Genomic DNA, 17579 nt, shown 5'->3' on the forward strand with positions numbered 1-17579 from the left:
AAAAAGTTGAGTCATGGGAATTAATTGAAAAGAGCTTGGAGATCTCTTTGTACACACTCTCTAATTTAGAGTCAGATGGGTTAGGTAATTTCCCCAAGGTCACACAGGATCATTGACAGAATCTGTACCTGAACTCAGATATTATCAGTTTCTGGCTCTTCAGGATATTACTGGCTATTCTGGTACCCAGTGTTACCTGTAGCCTATTTATATCCTTGTATATCTCAGTATGAAACTAGGACAGCAGCTGTATGTGTGTCAGAGATTAAGTGATAACATTACTCTGTTCTCTGAGTGTCATGGTTTTCTTTCCTTCATTTGATAGTGAATTTGTACTCCATCTACACAGAGGTAAGCCTGTGCAGAAGGACCAGAGCGGGCAGTGGATTGTGAATGTGACTGAATGGGGAGTCCCCCCAGCCCATGAGTGCAGCGTGCGCCATTTGAGTTCTCTGTCCCGCCTGTGTTTTTCCCATTGGCTGAATTTTCTCTCTAGCAATAGAACAGGAATTAATATGATTGTCAAAAAGTTTCACTCACTATAATTACCTACATGTATTGAGTCCCTACTACATACATGGCACTGTGCTAAGTGCTCTATATGTTACCGTGGACCCACCTGGCCACTCTGTCAGGAAGATGGTCCCATAGCAATCTGAGGGGACAGACAGGACCACAGAAGTCACTTCTTGTTCAGAAGCAGGACGGGGCTTGGACTCAGGTTCTCGTGCTCTATCCACTACAATACCCTGCTTTTCATTTTTTATTCTTTTCAGTACCAGAGTCGCTGTGTGTTTCTAAATGGAGTCCAGATTGATAGTGGAGCTCCCCTTTGTGTGGCACTGACACACTGTCACAGTGTCATTAAAATATAATCCTGGTGGCAGCAGCTCAAGGGTGGGACTGACTTGTTAATGTCCAGTATTTTGGGGGCTACAGTGGGTTTTCATTTCTTTTTATATTATGAGCCCAGAATTGGCGGGGGGGTGGGTATTAACTTCACATCAGTAAAGGTTAATAATATTCATCACACTTCCTTTTTGGACATGCTATTATACTTTTATAGAGCTGCCTCTAAGAAATTAGTAATTGTTGATTTAAATACTGAATGAGTTGTCTGCTCAGGTTGCCATAACAAAATACCATAGACTGGGTGGTTAAAACAACAGAAATTTATTTTCTCACAGTTCTGGAGGTTGGAAAGTGTGAGATCAAGATTCCAGCAGGGTTCAGTTTCTCATGAGCGCTCTCTTCCTGGCTTGCAGAAGGCTGCTTTGTTCTCAAATGAGCATCTGAGCATGTAGAGTCAGGTGCAGAGAGCGCTTGGGGTCTCTTCTCTTAAGGCCTCTAATCCTATTGGATTAGGGCCCTACCCTTATGACCTCATTTTACCTCCTAAAGGCCCTGTCACCAAATGCAGCCATATTTTGGGTAGTTAGGGTTTCAACGTATGAATGGGGGGTGTGGGGCTGGGCACACTTCAGTCCACAGCAGTTATTGATTTTTTTTTCGTGTGTTCAAAAATATCATTCTTAATGATTTAAGACTTTCACATTATCTGGCATCCTTAGGAGATATTTTAAATAGCTAAACCTTTTAGGATAAATTAATTTTTAAATTCTTATTAAAATATTGAAATATTTTATATGTTATCTTTCAATTTTAAAAAGTTGTATGATCTGTGCTTGGTAATAATTCTAGCACTCACCAGCATACTCTGCAATAATATGAAAGTGTTGTTTGCTTATTTCACCATTGTTTGCCTATTCTCTGTATGACTGTTTTAAAAAAAGACAGTTGTTTAAAGAAGGCTCTGCAATAGGATCTTGATTTCCTGGTAGAAAAAAGGGAAGTGGCACTTGATAAGAGGAATAAAGATATGTTCTTCCTTTAAAAGATTATTTGGGGTAAAAGTAATTATAATTGTAGTAATGTCTATTCCTATTGAGATAACACAACCTTAAGAACTGAATTTAATTTTCTGGATTGAAATCATGATGATGATAATTACAAAGATGACAGTCATAACTAATATTTCTTGAAAGTTTACTAAGTGCAGACAACTACTCTGTGTTAAGTGAAATTATTCTTGTAATCCTTGTAGTAAATCTATGAGGAAGGGCCTGTATTTATCCACAATTTATCCTAACGGTAGTGAGGCATAGAAAGGTTAAGTAACTTACAACAACAGCTGCAACGATATGGGAGAAACATGGTTTGTTTGAAAGGTGTAGTAAGGATATAGGTCTACTTTAAGAATGAAAAGGCTACTATGGAGAGCATTGCAGAGTAAGGCCAAATAACAATATTAAGGCCAAGTGTAGGTAGGACTTGAGAAATCAGGGGACTTGACATTGAATGAGCAAATAGTAAAATAAATATTCATGAGCAAGAAAGTAATCTGATGAAAAACATTATTTAAGGAAAATTAATCTGTGAATCGATTAACTCTTATTTTACCTTACCATTTTTTAAAGATATTTAATATTTCATAAAAAGTGTTTATCTCTTATTTTATCTTGTTGGCTTTTGGATTTCTTACAGAAAAGGAATATATTACATTTATAAATGTCCCAAAGAATCTGAAATTTTCCTCAAAACAGGATATAAAAGTCAAAGACTATGTAGTTGGCAAGCTAAGTGTTAAGAAATAGATGTATTATATTGCATATCCACAGGTTTCAGGGTTTATGCTTTAAATTTTGTTTAGATACTTTTGCCTACAATGTTAGTAACTCATGTTAAAGATGTGTTTAGTTACCATGGTTTAAGAAAGCATCTTATTAAAAAATTAGTTTTGTATATTTTTCCCTAACAGTAGGACGGAACATGTATATGTAAGGAAGAAAAGAAGCATTTTGTCACTGAACACTGTTTTTTTTTAATTCTGTTTCTATTCATTTCGTGATGTTTTCTTATCTAACTAGGTTATGAGCCCTTCAGACACAAGATCAGTTGCTGATTTGGTCCCTCACATTGCTTATCTGACTCAGTGTGTATGTCTGTGAGGCATTTAATAAACCTTTTATTAACTATCAATCTTTGGGATTTTCTCCCAAGTCCTTAATTCTGTTAGAGAACCAGTGCTATGTTGAAACAAATGTAGTCAAATTTTCAATCTGAAGAATATCTCATTTTTTTAAAAAGAGACAGATAGTACTATTGGTTTTTAGGGCGTCTTATTAGTAGCAGAATTGAGAGTAGAGCATGTGATATATATATTATTCTATAGTAATAATACAGGTTGTCTCCCAAAAATGTATACATACTTTATCAGCTGATAGCTCAATTGATGTTTCTTTCTTTTCAGGCTTAACCTATGGGAATTAATAATTATTGAAAGTGTATATAGATTTTAGGGACTCCTTGTATATCAAACTAAAAGACTGTAGAGATTCTCAAAGAGCAGAATTCCGTTCATCTTCATCAACCTCATTGTTAGCATATGAAATAATGCTAAAAATTAACCACAGTACTTTTTCCTGAAATTCTGAAGAAATCACAGGCCCGCTTGCTTACTACAAAACCGAAGAACCCATATGTGTTAAGTGCACGCCGCTTACACAGCCCTAACTGTTCAAGTTTTGAAGCGGCCTGTGTTTGATTCGCCTTGTCTTTCTTCCTAGCTGCAAGAGAAATACTCTGGTTAGAAAAAGAAGAGCGAGCCAGGCAGCACTACGAAAAGCACCTGGAAGAGAGGAAGAAGAAGTTGGAAGAGCAGAGGCTGAAGGAAGAGCGGAGGAGGGCTGCTGTGGAGGAAAAGCGAAGGCAGAGACTAGAGGAGGACAAAGTAAGGTGCCGCTCTCGCTCAGAAATGGTGGGAGGCGCATCTATTGCAGAAATGCAGCGGACTTGCTATGGAGCTTCCCATTAAGGTGCTGAGACGCGTGGCAAAATTGTCTCAGAGTAAGCTGGACAGACAGACACAGTGTGGAAGGAGGTTGGGGTGTGGAAGTCTTCTAGAGAATAGTGTGCTTGTTCTTATTACCACAGAAACTTTAAAAGCCCATTTTCTCTGCTCTAGACCTATAACTTCATTATGTTCAGTTAATCTATACTGAAATACCAAGACCATTCCAAGTCGTTGGATTTCTTTTTTTGTTTGTTTGGGGGGGGTTTTTTGTTGTTGTTCATTCTTACCTGAGGTTGTTTTCTCCATTGATTTTCAGAGAGAGTAGAAGGGAGGGGAAGAGACAGAGAGAGAGAAACATCAATGTGAGAGAGCCACATCGATTGGTTGCCTCCCACATGCGCACTGACTGGTGCCGGGGATCAAGCCTGCAACCCTTCAGGGGATCAAGTATGTGCCCTTGACCAGAATCAAACCCGAGACCCTTCAGTCCACAGGCCAACGCTCTACCCACTAAGCCAAACCAGTCAGGCCAAGTCATTGAATTTCTATAGGGCTTTACCATCGACAAACTTTTTCCACATATTAGATTGTCTCATTTATCCCTATTCAACCCTTGAATTTGGCAAAAATGGAAATATAGAATTAGAATGGGTAAAATACAAGGTTATACAATTCAGTAAGTTGTGGAGTCAGATTCTAAATTCCATTTTTTAGGTATGGTACCACATGTTTTTAATATCTGTGTAAGGTAAGACATGCACTACCATGAAAACATCATATTCCCAGTAGTAATAATAAAGATCATTTATTAGGTACCTACTATATGCAATGGGCTTTTTCACCTGGCTCCTAATGATTTCAATAACCATCCCAGGTTGGTAATATTCTCACTTTAAGATAATGTATAACCCTGGCCAGTGTGGCTCAGTTGGCTGAATGTCATCCCATGCATCTAAAGGTTACCATTTGGCTCCTCGGCCAGGGCATATACTCAGGTTTCAGGTTCAATTCCTGGTCGGGTGTATGCAGGAAGCAACCGATCAATATTTCTCTCTCTCTCTCTCTCTCTCTCTCTCTCTCTCTCTCTCTCTCTCTTCCTTTTCTTCCTTTCTCTCTCTCTCTCAAATCAACAAAAACATTTTTTTAAAAAAAGATCAATAAAAACATTTTAAAAAAATCTATTTCCTAAATGTTAAGAAATAGATTAGGAGTACCCCCTCTCACTCTACTCTGTCTTAAGTTAAAGAAGCCTTGCTCTGGCTAAGTAGCTCAATTGGTTAGAGCAGTGGTCGGCAAACTGTGGCTTGTGAGCCACATGCGGCTCTTTGGCCCCTTGAGTGTGGCTCTTCCACAAAATACCGACTTCTGCGCATGGGCCACGAAATTTCAATCGCACTGTACGTGCGCACCCACATGTGGTATTTTGTGGAAGAGCCACACTTAAGGGGCCAAAGAGCCGCATGTGGCTCGCGAGCTGCAGTTTGCTGACCACTGGGTTAGAGCATTGTCCCTATATGTCAAGGTTTCGGGTTTGATAAGAGGTCAGGGCACATACAAGAAGCAACCAATGAATGCATCAGTAGGTGGGGCAATAGATCGATGTTTCTCTCTCTCTCATTCTCTTTTTCTCTCAAATCAATTTTTTATAAAAAATTTTAAAGAAGTCTCAAATAACTAGGTTGAATCTAATCATCAGCTGCTCTATTCCATTTAAGGAGCGCCATGAAGCTGTTGTACGACGTACGATGGAAAGGAGCCAGAAACCAAAACAGAAGCATAACCGATGGTCATGGGGAGGCCCTCTCCATGCCAGCCACAGCGTTCACAGTACAGGTAAACAGGCGGTGACACTTTCACAGCCCCTTTTTTGTTTTTCCTGAGCAGTAAAAGTGCAGTTGCTTCTTTTTCCTAAGTCTGTGTTTGCCAAACAAAAATCCTGCTGAAACAATGACACTACAATTAAATGATGCTTCTGTTTGAGGATAAGAGGGTGATGGAGGTAAGAAGATAAGATTCCCCCCCTTAACATAGACTGCTTTTCTCATTTGTTACAAAGTCCTTGAGGAGAGAGAAATCTATGCAATGCTTCTAAATAAACATGCCAGTTTCAACTCTACATTAGTCTAATTAAATTACATAGGGTTTCAGGATTATGAAATTGGTTCACCAGTTTTATCTTTTACTCCAGAAGAATCATAGGCTTATTGACTAATTAAAATCAATACTATGAGCTTATGTATTCTGACCCTAAAGTGTATGCAACACTAGCTTTGTAAGAGAAAGTGCAGGTTTTGAGGCTACAAATAGTAGATGCCTTTGCTAGTCCCTTGTTCTTAAGTAGACATGAGAATACTGAAATTTGGAATTAGTGAAAGGCCTTATTTTTGTACTGTAAATTCAATACACCTTGAATTTTATATGGTGTGTCGGTTCTTTTTCATTTGTGTGAGTCTAATAGCTTCTTTTTTTAATTTACTTTGAAAGGTCATTGTCTTACATGCTGTCCCCAGGTGGTTTTGTTGAATCATCATTCACCTTTCTCGATTTAGCAGGCCTGGACCACCGCTTCACAACTTCGGGTGGTACTAGAAAGTCTGGTACAGACCTCCCTGTGATTGCTGATTGCCTGACCTGTAGCTGGCACCTCAGACCTAGGGCCAGAGTTCATCAATAGCTGGACCATCACCACCGTAGTCATGATGCTTGCTTAATATCCCATTGCATAGACCTAGATCTGGCATATAGCACAGTGTTTCTTAAGTGTGATAATATAACTCAGGTGACTTGAAGCTGTTGAAATAATTACATTCATAAGTTTATTTTCTCCTTAAATGATCATTTTTAAGATAAAACTTAAAAAAAAATTTATTTTTAGCGAATAAATTACCTGGGATCAAAGCACATCCAGTTTGGTTTCCACTCCTCACCCCTATTCCATCCTTGTGTAGCCACTTGTAGTTGTAATCTACTAGTAAATGTTAATGGATTTTTGTTTGTTTGCTCTATTCTCTTTCATTCCTAACATTCAGTGTATTTTCTATAACCCTTCATGTTAAAAAAAAAAAAAGTCTAAAATCATATTACCACAATTTACTTTCCTGTCAGAGTGAATCACAATTGAAAGCAGTTTTCTTGGCTCTTTTTTGGTGGGGCACCTATCAAATCTGTGATCATTAGGATCATTTCCGGGTGATGTTTCACTCTAGGGATAGTTTTACACACGTGTTCCATGTAGAAAAGCTGTCATGGTACATATTTTTATAACCTTACTGTTTTTTCTTTTACTTGGCTTTGTTTTTCATGTGTAGGCAGAAGTATGCTCTGTTACAGATTTTCTTTGAAGGGAAATAAAGTTCCCTCGCACTCAGAGTTCAATAAATGACCATTAGTACTGTCACTCAGAGCAAGAGAATGTAAACTGTTGGATAAAATTCATTTTTATAAGGGCTGTGGACGAGAGAACGTTGCTGCTACATAGACGAGAGAAGTTTGGAAATAATGGGAATATACCAAAATTCTCAAAGGTCAAAATGATCTGCTGTGACCTCGAGAGCAAACAACCAGACCTCCCTAATTTTGAATACCCCTTACTACACAGCAATGCCTGACTCCTAGTGGTACTCATTCACTGTTCACTGACCAACAAACAGGTCCTCGAAATTAAATTTAATCGGATTAAATCAGTGTGTTGTCTGACTGCTCCAACATCAACTAGCACTGGCTTGTAAACTTTGTACTGTTTAAGCCAGTTCGTCAAAAATCCTTTCGTGAATTTGTGTTTGGTTCAATGAGAAAAAGAAGTGATTAAAAATTATCTTATTATGTATAAAATAAGTAATAAATACATATTTTACCCCCATAATTTTAACCATGCAGGATAGGCCTACATGTAGACACAATTTTCCTCTAATTAGAGCTTAAAATATAAAGCAATATCAGAAAATGTATTGCTATAAAATCACTGGAAATATCTTTCATTATCCTTCCTTGTGTGCTTGAACCTCATAATTAAGGTGTTCCTTTTGACATTTTATCCTGAATCTTTATGTTAGGAACACCCAAAGGGCCCATCAGTTAAGTATAAATAAATTTGAGTGACAGAAATGATGTTTGGATTTGTTTTAATAAGTAAATGCTTCAACCATAAAATGAGCCCCAGTAGGAAATAGAAATGTCTGATGCTGGTGGAAGACTTGCTATAATTAATGGCCAAAAATGGTTATTTTGTGGGGAAAAGTTTACTGTAAAATTTGTACTACCAAGGTTAGTTAGACCAATAGCAACTAGGTTTTGAAAGCCTTTCTCCCACAAGGAATATTTTGTTTTGTTTTGGTTTTAGAAGATGTGAACAATAGAAAAATAAAAAAAATGTATGGCAAAAACCCCATTACCTTTGGCTATTACGGAACATCTACCTGCCTCCTAAATAAATATAATTTTAAACTTTTAATGTACACAATTTTATTCAGGGAATAAGATTTTTTAAACTTTTAATGTACACAATTTTATTCAGGGAATATGATTTATGCTACCAAGTATTGTTACAACTTGGTTCCACTATACAGACAGCAAACTAATAGAGTTGATTTTTGCCTTTTAAATGACTGCTATTTCTCTTCTGACTTGAACTTTAAGAATTGCTCTAAAATTACTCGATGGCAGGATGAACAATATTGTTAATATACTTAAAGGAAGGAATTCTGATTTTCTTTCTATGACCGTATGTTTTGTCAGGCAAGTTTGTGGGCTGTTTCTACCTTTGCAAACCATATCAAACTCTATGTTCTAGGCTTAGAGACACGGTTATTAGTAGACTTTTTAAATAGAAATGCTATAGTTTCCTCTTCTTTCTTGTTAATGTGTTTTCCTATAATGAACTTTCATGCCCTGGTTGCAAATGACCCTGGGAGCCAAGCTATCAGCAGATACCCAGAACCTGGTGTTCTTTGCCTTCTAGTGTTTGCTTTCTATTTTACCAGCACTGTGTCTACCCCATTGCTCCTTCTTTGAGAAATTATAAAGGCTGTCACATGTATGGCCCTCTCTTTGCTTCACAGTCTGCCTCCATTGTTTTAGCTGCCCTCCACTGGCTTTCATTCCTCATATTATAACATTACGCTTGAATTTCCCTGGCTGACAAACTGGTGAGCTGAATATTTATTTTATCCCATAAGAAAAATGAATTTTATTTCTACCCTTTAAGTTACCTTGCAAATGTCCACTTGGAAAACTGTGCTATCACGAAAGATCTAGGGATAGAGCTGAAAGCATCCAGTCCTAGTTTTCCCTTCCTTCAGCGAACTAGGAAATTGCAATCCTGCATGCTGGCTGTCAATTAGCATTATCTCCATTTGTTTTAGATCCAGACAGGCGGTCAGTTTCCACCATGAATCTTTCGAAACATGTTGATCCCGTCATTAGCAAGCGGCTCTCCTCTTCATCTGCAACTTTACTAAATTCTCCAGATAGAGGTACAGTCAAAAGGAAAACAAAAAAAGTGTTCTGTTATTTACTTAATGCTTTTTTTTCTGGATGTTTACAGATAAAAATAAGCATCTGAAGTTGCTTTCCCTACGTTTCTTAAATAGGAAGAAAAAAACTTCAGAATAAAAAAGCAATAAACGGCTGAGCAGCATTTTCCTTGCGACAAGAACATTTCTCATTTTAGAACTTGGCTGAATGATTGCATTTAGCAGTGATGAAAGCGGTGCTTCTCTCAACTCTTTAGTAACTGAGTTTACAGCTCCAGAAATCACCCACTTATCCACTAACATGCAACTAATCTTTGTTATGAACATTTATTTTACTTCAATCATACTGTCTTTGACTTTTCATCTGTACTTTGGAAATTCCAGTCTTTGATTTTCTTTAAAAAAAAAAAAAAACTTAATTGATTCATGTTAGTAGATTTCATTTTGCTAACTTCTCATTTAACCAAACCTTTCTTGCCGCATTTCTTGTGTGTGTGTGACTGGTTTTTTGGTTTCCATTCATTTACTATTAAGGGATTTGGCCTAACTTTAAGAATATCATCAGTGAAGCCTCCTAAAAATTTTAATAATCATAGTCCTCCAATTAACATTTTATTTTAATTTTGAGTTTTATTCATCTTATGGATTTACAGTACATGAATGTTATTTATTAAATGAAAGTTTTATTTTACATATTTTATATATCATGGTAGGAAAAACCAAACTTTTAAGATAAGCTACTTGTTTTACATAATTAAAATGATTTTAAATTAAAAAACAAAACAAAAAAATTATTGTGCAATATAAAAATACATATTCTTTAAAAGTAACAAGTTGTGGTTACTTTAAGTGCTTTATTAAGAAACTGATGGGGAAAGGTTCAGTGTTTATACTAGTAGTATTGAAAAAGAATGTAATGTGTGCATGTTCTGTATGTGTGTATGTGTATTTGTGTATTTTATATTGTATAAAAATTATGGTGTCATAATGTACAATATTCTATGTGCTGATGTTGTTTTATAACTAATCTCTTAATACAGTAAATGTTTGAACAACTTCCTGTTCTTGCCTTTTAACTTAAACCATTCCTTTTTTTTTCTCTTTAACCTAATTTGCCTAAATCAGTATTAGACATGTAGTCAAATTAGAAGCCTTTTATAAAGTATTATGAATTAACATTCCTTTCGTAAATAGCCTTTCTTTTCAAACTCATTCCCCCTAATATAACCTAAAATATAGCATGTGAATGCTATTCTTACAGTTGTCTATTCTTCTTTTCTTTGGAGCTGGTCACTTACTCTAATTTCATACTTTTGGGGACCTTGGATATCAGGCAAGCTACAGTTGGGATTTGACACTACTTTTAAGTTAAACCTTGCATACTGCTTCCTACCGTACACAGCTAAATTGGGGTAAGGTTGAGAGTGGGAGGTGGGCAGTAAGCCAGACAACATCCTGTCCATACGTCCTCGGAAGGACAGTGCTGAGTCAACTAGAAATAAGATGTTTTATAGGTTCTGCATGATAATATCTGAATGGATATTCTTAAAAAAAAAAAAAAGGATCTTAGAACTTGGGGGAATTTGTTGGATGACTCCTCTACTCTAGTTTGGGTAAGAGTCCCGAAGAGGTGCAGGGCCTGAACCAGTATCCTAGAGGCTGACTGTTAGAGAAGAGGGACTAGAACAGTGATCACCAGCTCCTAACCCATGTTGCTACACTGCATCTTCAGGTTTTACCTTCATGGATGCCCTTCCTAAGATCAACCCTGACTCTGTGCATTCTTCCTTTGGGAAAGGTTAAGGGTCAAGGGAAGTTTAATAAACAAGTCATAGCTGGGGCCAGGAAACTGCCCCTTGAATCATAGTACAGGCTTATAAAACTGAATACTAAGCTGACCAATAGGATAAGAGGGAGACGCTAAATTGGGGAGTTCTGTTTTTTTCCCATTTATCAAAAAGTTTCTGGATCTAACAGATAAGGTTGGCCCTAAAGGAAGATTTGGGTCATCCAGGGGTTCCTTTAGGTCCAGGAAGCAGTTTTTTTAAGTTAAGCAAAACTCTCAAGAGGACAGTGAAAAATCTGGGTCTTTTAAAAAGAATAGAAATTCTGAATTTGAACTTCCTAATTTAAAAATTTAAGTAATTTACTTAGCTTATTTTATGCTACTTTTAAAAGTTGGTTATGCTTTATCATCAAATTAAAAAGCATTTTTATTAAATTACTGAAGTAGAGGTTTTTACAGACTAATTTGTTAGAGGTTATATCTATATACCATTACTAGGGTTGGTTTGAGCTTTCTCAACCTCACAGCACAAGCCTGGGAGCTGGTATTAAACTGAGGCTCTGATATTCTCAAGGTTGATATTCAGCTGGAATGCTGTACTGGTTATTAAAAATACTCAAATATTTTCATACCAGTTGGTAAGTACTCACTTCCCCAAGCTGTGCTTCCCCAGGTCCTCCAGAGCTAATGAGTGGCATCCATGTCCTACCAGTTTTTAAATATTTTGATTATCACACCTGAATATAGCATCATAGACTGATAAAATGACCCGAGTTTAAAGGAAACCCCTGACTACCAAAGATTTCTATAATTGCTGCAATAGAGTGAATATTGCCACTGGAAATTTTTACGTTAAAAATGTCTATTTCTTATTAACTTAAGTTACCTGCTTAGCCAGCTTTTTTCTCAAGGGCAAATAGTAAGGAGGTTTTTTTTTTTTAAGTAAAAATGAAGTCACCTACTCTTTGCTTAAAATTAGTTTATACATTTTTTTCCCTAAAGTCTAGGACAGAGGACATGGTGTGGTAGACCTCAAACTGAATTCTGCCCACAGGCATGTTCTGCCTGACTTGAGCAAAGGATTTGTCCTTTTTTTTTCATTTGAATTAATTGGCATCATTTTAAAAATGGAATATATCATTTAGGTTTTCTATTTTTAATGAAAAATCAGGACCTGGCAACACTTGCCTGGTTTCTCCATCATCTAGAACTGAATAATGGTTTTCTGCTCATGGGGAATATGCAGGTGCAAATATCTAGCATGTTTGTTTGCCTCCCTGGTCCGGGTGATCTATTATAAGGATTGTCAGAATCTCATTTTTAAGTGCTTAAACAGGATCAATACTTTATTTCATGAGAATTAATATCTCTTCATTCCAGAGTTTATCACCTTAAAATCAGGCCCCTCTAAGTGAAAAAATAAAACAAAAAAACATAAACTCACTCTCCTGTCCATACCTTTACTAAAAAGTTACCTTATGGAAGAGATCTGTCTCTCTTTTGCTCAGAACATAGTTGTGAAGGTGGCAGAAGAGGAAACATGTGTCTCTTAGCAAATCATTCATTCATAAGTCAGAGCTTTAATCTCTTTGGGTGTGCTTTAAATACAAGTCAAAGAGAGTTTTTAATCTTCATTTGAGGCAAATTTTGGTTGATTCCTTAAAGATGCACAGAAATTAAGTAATTGAACTTAATGATGGGGTAGGGTAGAGGGACATGTCTTTTCAATGATAAACCATCTCGGCAGTTCTATTTTATCTAAAAAAGGAAGCATTCATCTCTTCTTCCCTTTCTCATCTACTAAAAATAGAGTTCTGGTGAAGATTTTAATTTAATCCTAATCTTTTTCCCCATTGACCTTCTGTGGATGTATTGTAATTCTAGATTACAATATTTTTGTTGTTGATACACAAAGGACACATACACTACCATACTACAATTTGTAATTAGCACGTTTCTCAATGTACATTATACTACCTCTGTACCTATTACATTGGTTTTTGTAACAGATCTTTTTGTTAATGTCTTGCTGTTAGATAAGATTTCACTTAACCATGAAAGCTCTCCAAATAACTAGAAAAATCTAATAAACAATTCACTGATTATTAAATTCACCAGAGTCTTGATCAAAATAGTCATTCTTTTTTTAAGTCAGATAATTAAGGTTCTTATTGGAAGTTGGTACCTCTTCGAGATAGAAGCAAATATTTTCTGTAATACATGTAACACTGGATGGCTTCTAATAACTAAAACTACTTTCCTAGAATATAAATGCCATTCATTTCAAACATGTCATATAAAAGATTGTTATAAGAACAACTGCTCCCGAGACAAAGAGACTTACTTGTACCTGCTGTTTACCGTGAGGAACAGAATGGCCTTGCCAGGTTTAGACAGTTTTAAAGTCTTTTATAAGTCACTTGGAAATGTGTTCTAAAATAAAGATGTATTATCGCTTGAGTGGTTTTTGTAGACTTCTTTCCTGGAATTTTAGAAAGTAGCCTCTGTATTTTCATGGGCCATCAATGGAAGCTAACGTAAGCAAAGTAATTTATGATTGGCGTGCATTTCCTAACAGTGGGCTTGCCAAGCCCCAATATAATTTGGGACCATACTTCATTACATTATTTTAAATTGACCTTCCAGATTCTTCACACCAACTAGCAATCTCCAATTTATGTTTCTATTGGATTTTGGCTTTTCTGTTTAATTTTATCTTGCTTCAACTTTACCCTTACGCTCCCCCAAAATTTTATGTTGTTGTCAAACAGGGACCTGAAAGAACCTGACTTTGCTGAATGGAAAGGTCAAAAGGAAATTCTATACAGAACTGTGCATGAGTCCTCTTCCGTTTTATTATCTTTAATTTCCCCCCAATTACCCGAGTCACAATTCATGGAGATCTATCAACATGTAATGGAGACCTTTCTATCTTTATTTACTTGTAAATCCAGTCTTGCATTAAGCTGTCATGGCCGCTGGTGGCGCTGATTATTCAGGGTACTTAGGAATTCCTTTGGCTGAAGTGTGCCAGCAGTCCACTGCCCATCCCGATAAGGGCAGATGGCAGATAGGTATGACTGGAGTCGGTGACACATGCCAAACCTGTCGTGGAAATAACATTTCTGTTGGGTTATCAGTTGACTGCTATAGGAGGGTGGTTAGCGAAAACTGCATCCATAAAACTAATATAGAGCCTGCCACAAAATGAACCTTTGCAGAATGGCAATGCCATAGAATAACGGCTCCTGTGGGTAGGGTTGCTGTTGCCCTGCCTCTTCACCCACTGTCCTCGCCAGAGAGCCCGTCTCTCTCGAAGGCCAGCATGTGGAAGCGATAGGTGTGATGCTCTGCACCCTCTTGCCCCTGGAAGGAATGCTTCTAACATCTTGCTTATGTGGTGACGTTTAGCTCGCCGCCTGCAGCTCAGCCCATGGGAGAGCAGCGTTGTTAACAGACTGCTGACGCCCACGCACTCGTTCCTGGCCAGGAGTAAAAGCACAGCTGCCTTGTCTGGAGATGCAGGTAAAACTGTCAAGGTGCACCTTTCCTGGGGCCGTCAAGTCCTCCTTTTGAAGCATATCTGAGCCTCCATCTGATCACATCTTCTTTTTTCCCAATGTGTGCTTCTCTCTCCTCCGGGTGGAACAGCTTTGGAAATGTGTCTATTGGTGCTGGTTTCATGCCCCTGGCATTGTTTCCTCTTCGCATCCATCTTAGCGTCTTACCTGGACACCAGATGTCAGGCAGACAAAGGGGGCCCCTCCCTGTGATGAGATACTTCTGTCCGTTCAGAACATTCCCAGAAAGACCTGTCCCTTCCCTAACTTTCTTTCTGCCCTTGCATCTAAGCCAATGATCAGAGGCAGAAATAATTTAATATACTAACATGTGGACTTGGGGATAAAATCAAAGCACGAGCCGATTTACGCACACAGTTTCCTAATGTGGCTGTAGGCTGGCTACTTACCCTCCTGAGCCAGTCTTTTATATGTCAACTTGGAAGAGTACCCTTCCAAAACTCTTAAGATTTGTGGAGAAGGCTAATTATAGTGTTGTTAATTGTTACATACTTCGAAAATATAGTATGTAAAATGCACCAAGTACTGGTTATTATAATTAATTATAACTCCTTTACTTTTTTGAAATGCAAAACATGCCTGAATGGGCCAATTAATTCCATGTATCTAGCTGGAAGATACATATTAGGCTTTTGGCAACATCACATGGTGAGTTTTGATTTAGATATTCCCAGCTATCTTTGGGCACAGCTGTTGTATCAATATAACCAGTCTACTAGCCCTCATCGTTGGCACTTAAGAAATTGCATAGGCTCTTCACAAAATTCCCTTTAAAAGACACTTTGCCTCTGCGAACCTCTTCACTTACAAATACTAATTCTTGGTTTTATGATGTCTTTCATTTCTGGTTTCCAATGAGCTAATATCAACACTAATTCTCACAGTACCCCTGGGAAATAGTCAAGAAAGCACGTTCAGGCATTCCCACCACCTGCCTGTGGAACTCAGTAACAGAAGTGATTTACCAGAGCCACTTAGGAAATCAGTAGACTGGACCTTAAACTAGCTTACCCTCCATCCTTGGCACCCCGTGTGATGCTCTGTGTACCTTGTGCATTCAACTAGCTGGACCACAGTGTCCTGTGTTTTCTGTAAAGTAACTTGTCAGCTGTCATGTTACATCGGAGATTTTTCTGAAGGAAAAAGTATACCTTATTTCAAGATAGTTTTCTTTTTTGATGCCTGTGAATGGAATACTTTTATATAAGTTTTTCTTTAGGTCCAGCTAATTGAAGAACCTCTAACACTGCTTTTCAGTTTTCTTTCATAGGATCTAAATAATAGTTTATGGCTATCATGCTTATGAATCTCCATATTGTATGTTTTCATACTGAAAGACTGCCTCGCAGCTAGAAAATTGTCTTTGTTTGCTATTTCTGTCATCACTAACTTTTGTTAATTCTTTCACTCTCCCTCTAGTCTTTTTCAACACCATTTCCTCATTTTCCACCCATTCTACCCACCCATCTTCCCACCTTCCTTCTTCATTGTTATGTTCAGCCACGTGCTTTTTACCTCCTAACTGGTTCTTCTTTACTTTGCAACTTTTCCATTCTCCTTGTCACAGATTGACCCATTTCTTTAATTTACTTTAGTGTGAAGCAATGTATAGCCTTTCCTTGAGTTGCCTGTTTCATTAATATATTCCTTAGATCGTTGTTACCTGTTATTGCATCAGTACAGCTTATGTTTAATGAACCAAAACTGTTGATTTCTAAAATTTTCCATATGAAATTACATATGTAAACATCTCTTACATATATCTTGTCAAAAACACTTTTTCTGTCTACTCTTGTTGATTTTTCTTTCTTGTCTTCCCATTTTAGTGTTGCCCCTTGAGTTCATCTTATATCCAATTGCCATTGGCAAGAGGATGGCCTACATCCAGAGCCAGGGTTACCATAGTAGGTCAAAATAGTCACCCCTAAGATGTTCAGTGACTGCAAACTTCCAGAAAAAGCCATGAGAGCAGTTGAGAACTGAAAATCAGAGTCTCATTTGTACCTACTGCTTTGGGTTGACTTTTCCATGCCCATTTTAAAAAATACATTTAAAATAATTGTGATTATTAGAGCTCAGGATTAAAAGAGTTAATACATTTAAAATGTTTAGAATAGTGCCTGCACATAGTAGGCACTCAATAAATTTAATATTATTATTATTATTCTATTATGTAATTTTTCTATTCTCCATGCCACACTCCAACCACTTGAACTGCATTGTCTTTTCTCTTCACCCGTCTTTTCATATAGAAAATCTTGAATGATTTAAATTAAGGCACACTTGCTACCAAGGATAGAGAAAATACAGATATTGTGGAAGACTTTCTATAGAAGAATTTTCACGTGTAACAAATTGACTTTGAGATAAGGAGAGCATTCTGGGAGAGTGGGGAAGACAACTATAGACTGCTCTTACTATTTCTTCAGAAGAGCAAGAGTATTAGAATAATTGACTTAAAGTTTCAGGTTTTTCAATAGTTGCTATTGAGAACAACAATAAAACTCATGAAATGTAATATCCTTAGAAGGAATTTATAGTGTTTATTTTAGCCAGGCAATGTTCCTTGAACAATTAAATTTGAAGATTTTAGTGTAAACTATACTGATAGGTTTAAGACATTTTCATCCTTTGGTTAATGTTACCTTGGCACCATAATAAAGAATAAACTGGAGGCATGATGAGATTGGTTTACATCCAGGATGGTCTCAAAATTGCTCCATAAATACCCCCCAAAATAACTGTTTTTCACTAGAGGAAAAAGAAGTCATATTTCTGTGCTTTATTCCTTTTTCAGTGTCAGACGTATGGCCTCAAAGCAAAGCTGTTGTCTAGTCTAGAGTTTCTTGAACCCCCAGCATGGTTAGTGGCCCCCTGGTCATGCCCTA

General features: G+C 37.2%; 1 protein-coding gene across 8 annotated transcripts in view; it reads left to right on the plus strand.

Annotated features, from left to right (window-relative positions):
* MAP7 (microtubule associated protein 7) overlaps positions 1–17579 on the plus strand; it is a gene marked incomplete at its 3' end in the record, with an annotated part of 140794 nt that overhangs the window by 98650 nt on the left and 24565 nt on the right. For 7 of the 8 annotated variants that reach the window (XM_081093876.1, XM_081093877.1, XM_081093875.1 and 4 more), the window contains exons 4-7: positions 3627–3790; positions 5569–5686; positions 9214–9324; positions 14522–14635. In XM_081093876.1, the coding sequence (XP_080950002.1) occupies positions 3627–3790; positions 5569–5686; positions 9214–9324; positions 14522–14635 (507 nt within the window). The remainder of the gene's footprint in view (positions 1–3626; positions 3791–5568; positions 5687–9213; positions 9325–14521; positions 14636–17579) is intronic. The other variant, XM_081093879.1, reaches the window with a different exon arrangement.

Source organism: Myotis nattereri, assembly GCF_964212035.1.
Source record: "Myotis nattereri genome assembly, chromosome: 6".
Classification (NCBI taxonomy): domain Eukaryota; kingdom Metazoa; phylum Chordata; class Mammalia; order Chiroptera; family Vespertilionidae; genus Myotis; species Myotis nattereri.